The sequence below is a fragment of the Octopus bimaculoides genome, chromosome 3, assembly GCF_001194135.2.
Source record: "Octopus bimaculoides isolate UCB-OBI-ISO-001 chromosome 3, ASM119413v2, whole genome shotgun sequence".
NCBI classification, from domain to species: Eukaryota; Metazoa; Mollusca; class Cephalopoda; order Octopoda; family Octopodidae; genus Octopus; species Octopus bimaculoides.
In genome coordinates, this window is record NC_068983.1 from 150,617,995 (window position 1) to 150,619,016 (window position 1,022).

General features: G+C 37.6%; 1 protein-coding gene across 1 annotated transcript in view; it reads left to right on the forward strand.

Moving 5' to 3' along the window:
- LOC106873820 (myogenesis-regulating glycosidase) overlaps positions 1-1,022 on the forward strand; it is a 100,304-nt gene that overhangs the window by 13,658 nt on the left and 85,624 nt on the right. Inside the window, exon 3 of the mRNA XM_014921332.2 lies at positions 788-1,020. Coding sequence (XP_014776818.1) covers positions 788-1,020 — 233 coding nt within the window. The remainder of the gene's footprint in view (positions 1-787; positions 1,021-1,022) is intronic.

The window sequence follows — 1,022 nt, forward strand, 5'->3', positions numbered from 1 at the left end:
CCTTCATTGATAATGCCAGCTGTAGTAGTCCTCGACCTCCCTCTTTTCTTGGCAGATAAAGACGTTCTATATCTGCCTTAGGGTGGTGCATTCTATGCATTGTCAACAGTTTTCGTATTTTTCTGTCAACATTACATATTTCAGTAATTGACCAGTTAACGATGTTGAAACTGTAAGTCACGACTGGTATGGCTAGAGCATTGATCGCTTCGATCCTGTTTCTCGCGTTCAGCTCTGTCTTCAGTATTGCTCTCACCCTGCGATAACATTCTCTTCTGATCCTTTCCCTCATCACTGAGTGCTTGATATTGTCCCCTTCAATTACCCCTAGGTATTTGTAGCTCTCCGCTGGTTATTATTATTATTATTATTCCGGTGATGTCAACTTTGCCTTTCATCCTTTTGGGGGGTCGATAAAATTAAGTACCAGTGAAATATTGGGGTCGATGTAATCGACTTGTCCCCTTCCCACAAATTTCAGGCCTTGTGGCAAAATTCGAAACCATTATTATTATTATTAATATTATTATTATTATTATTATTCCGGTGAGGTCAACTTTGTCTTTCATCCTTTTGGGGGATCGATAAAATTAAGTACCAGTGAAATATTGGGGTTGATGTAATCAACTAGTCCCCGTCCCACAAATTTCAGGCCTTGTGTCTCCAGCAGAAAAAAATATTATTATTATTATTATTATTATTGTTATTATTATTATTGTTATTATTATTATTATTATTATTATTATTATTATTATTATTATTATTGTCTACTTGTTTCTCTTCTCAGGTGCTCCGATAATACGACCTGTTTGGTGGATAGCACCCGAAGACCCTGTTGCACTGAAAATCGACTGTGAATTTCTTGTAGGGAACAATCTGTTGGTGGCACCGGTACTCGATTCTGGCAGTACATCCAGAGATATCTACCTCCCTCATGGCAGCTGGAAGGACAATCTCAACAACAGGAAAATTAAAGGCGCTAAACTGTATAAAGATTTCAAAGTTGAACTTCATCAAATTGC